The sequence below is a fragment of the Plasmopara halstedii genome (genome assembly GCF_900000015.1).
Source record: "Plasmopara halstedii genome assembly, contig: Scaffold_484, whole genome shotgun sequence".
NCBI classification, from domain to species: domain Eukaryota; phylum Oomycota; class Peronosporomycetes; order Peronosporales; family Peronosporaceae; genus Plasmopara; species Plasmopara halstedii.
The window spans coordinates 9,105-10,516 of NW_020187404.1; the positions used below are offsets into that span (position 1 = coordinate 9,105).

Consider the following 1,412-nt stretch of genomic DNA (forward strand, 5'->3'; position numbering starts at 1 on the left):
CTGTTGTGAATTGAGTTGGATTGGATACAATATCTTGATTACCAATTAGTCCTTTTGTATTGGTGTAAGGAGTACGACCACGTCGCGTTGGAACTTCTAGTCGTCTAGCACAAGCATTGATATTAATGAAAGGGAAGAAAGGAAAGTAGTCAATCACTCAATACCTTGATGGATTTGAATAGTCGAACGCCTTTGTATCTTGCCGGTGATTCTTATCTGCTGAAAGTCTCTGCTCTTCTACCTTTGCACTGGTATCATATTCAATCTGTCGATTAAATGCTTCAGCACCTTTAAAGATATCACAAAAAGCATCCAAGCTAACTTTCCCACTGCCGTCAGCATCAACGCCTTTTGCTATTTGAAGAAACTCATGTTTGCTCAACTCAAAACCCAAATCTTGCAGCTAGAAACAGAAACGAGTGTTTTGAATAACAACGATATCACTTTTTTGATACATATACACAAACCCCATGGTAAAGCTCATTGTAATGTAGAGTTTCGTCTTGGTTTTCGTCAGATAAGTTTGGTCTTGCAGCTAATGTCTTCAGTTTGCATCGAAGTGCAGCCTTTAACTTCGTGTTCTTGAATGTAAACAGACACTACTGTCAAATTGCTTATCCTATAACCGGGAGATTTTGTACTTACATCAATTCTATGACTTGTCTGCTTCAACACTGAGCGTCGAATAAAATCTAACGGATCCCCTTCATGCATCAATCGGCTAAGATGTTTCTTTCGACGTTGCTCTGCTAAGCAACTATGACGTTGCTCGTATATTGGTCCATACACTAGACGCATGAACTCATGGTATAATAATTGGCCATCATGGTCTTGATCATACGTATCAAAAAGTTTTTTTAATTGTGATTTCGCAATTTGTAAGCCTTGACGATGTAGATTATTCTCAAGCTCTGACATGGTTATACTGCCACTTTTATCAATATCCCATGCACGAAAGACGTGTTGAAGTCGTCGGGACTCATACTTGGCCCGTAACAACGAGACCACACAATCCGAATCTAACGTCGCAATATTAGCTTTGTCCGGCTGATCATTATTTTTTAACTGTCTGTTGTTTGTACAGCTAGTAAAGTTGGTCTCTACCACTTCGTTTGGCTTTGGATTACCATATACAAATCGACAGAAATCATCATAGCGAAGAGACCTTCAAATTCAAAGCATAATCAGCTTCAAAAGATTTTTATCATCGAATGTCTTACATATCACTGACCTAGTCGGTAATGCGTCAACGTAATCAAGAATAGCGTCGATTTTCTTTGCGCCAAGAGCTTGAGTAATACCCAATTGAGTCAACATTTTTCGAACTTCTTCTGTACATAGACAACCGTCTCTATTGGTATCCCATGAAAGAAACGCTTGACGAACACTACGTTTTTCCCCATAACGGTCGC

At 39.2% G+C, this 1,412-nt stretch overlaps 1 protein-coding gene across 1 annotated transcript in view; it reads right to left on the reverse strand.

Annotated features, from left to right (window-relative positions):
* Positions 1-1,412, reverse strand: part of PHALS_10545 (Ca2 /calmodulin-dependent protein kinase, EF-Hand protein superfamily) — a gene marked incomplete at both ends in the record, with an annotated part of 3,181 nt that overhangs the window by 600 nt on the left and 1,169 nt on the right. Inside the window, 5 exons of the mRNA XM_024725988.1 lie at positions 43-104; positions 165-403; positions 468-581; positions 646-1,165; positions 1,232-1,331. Coding sequence (XP_024576710.1) covers positions 43-104; positions 165-403; positions 468-581; positions 646-1,165; positions 1,232-1,331 — 1,035 coding nt within the window. The remainder of the gene's footprint in view (positions 1-42; positions 105-164; positions 404-467; positions 582-645; positions 1,166-1,231; positions 1,332-1,412) is intronic.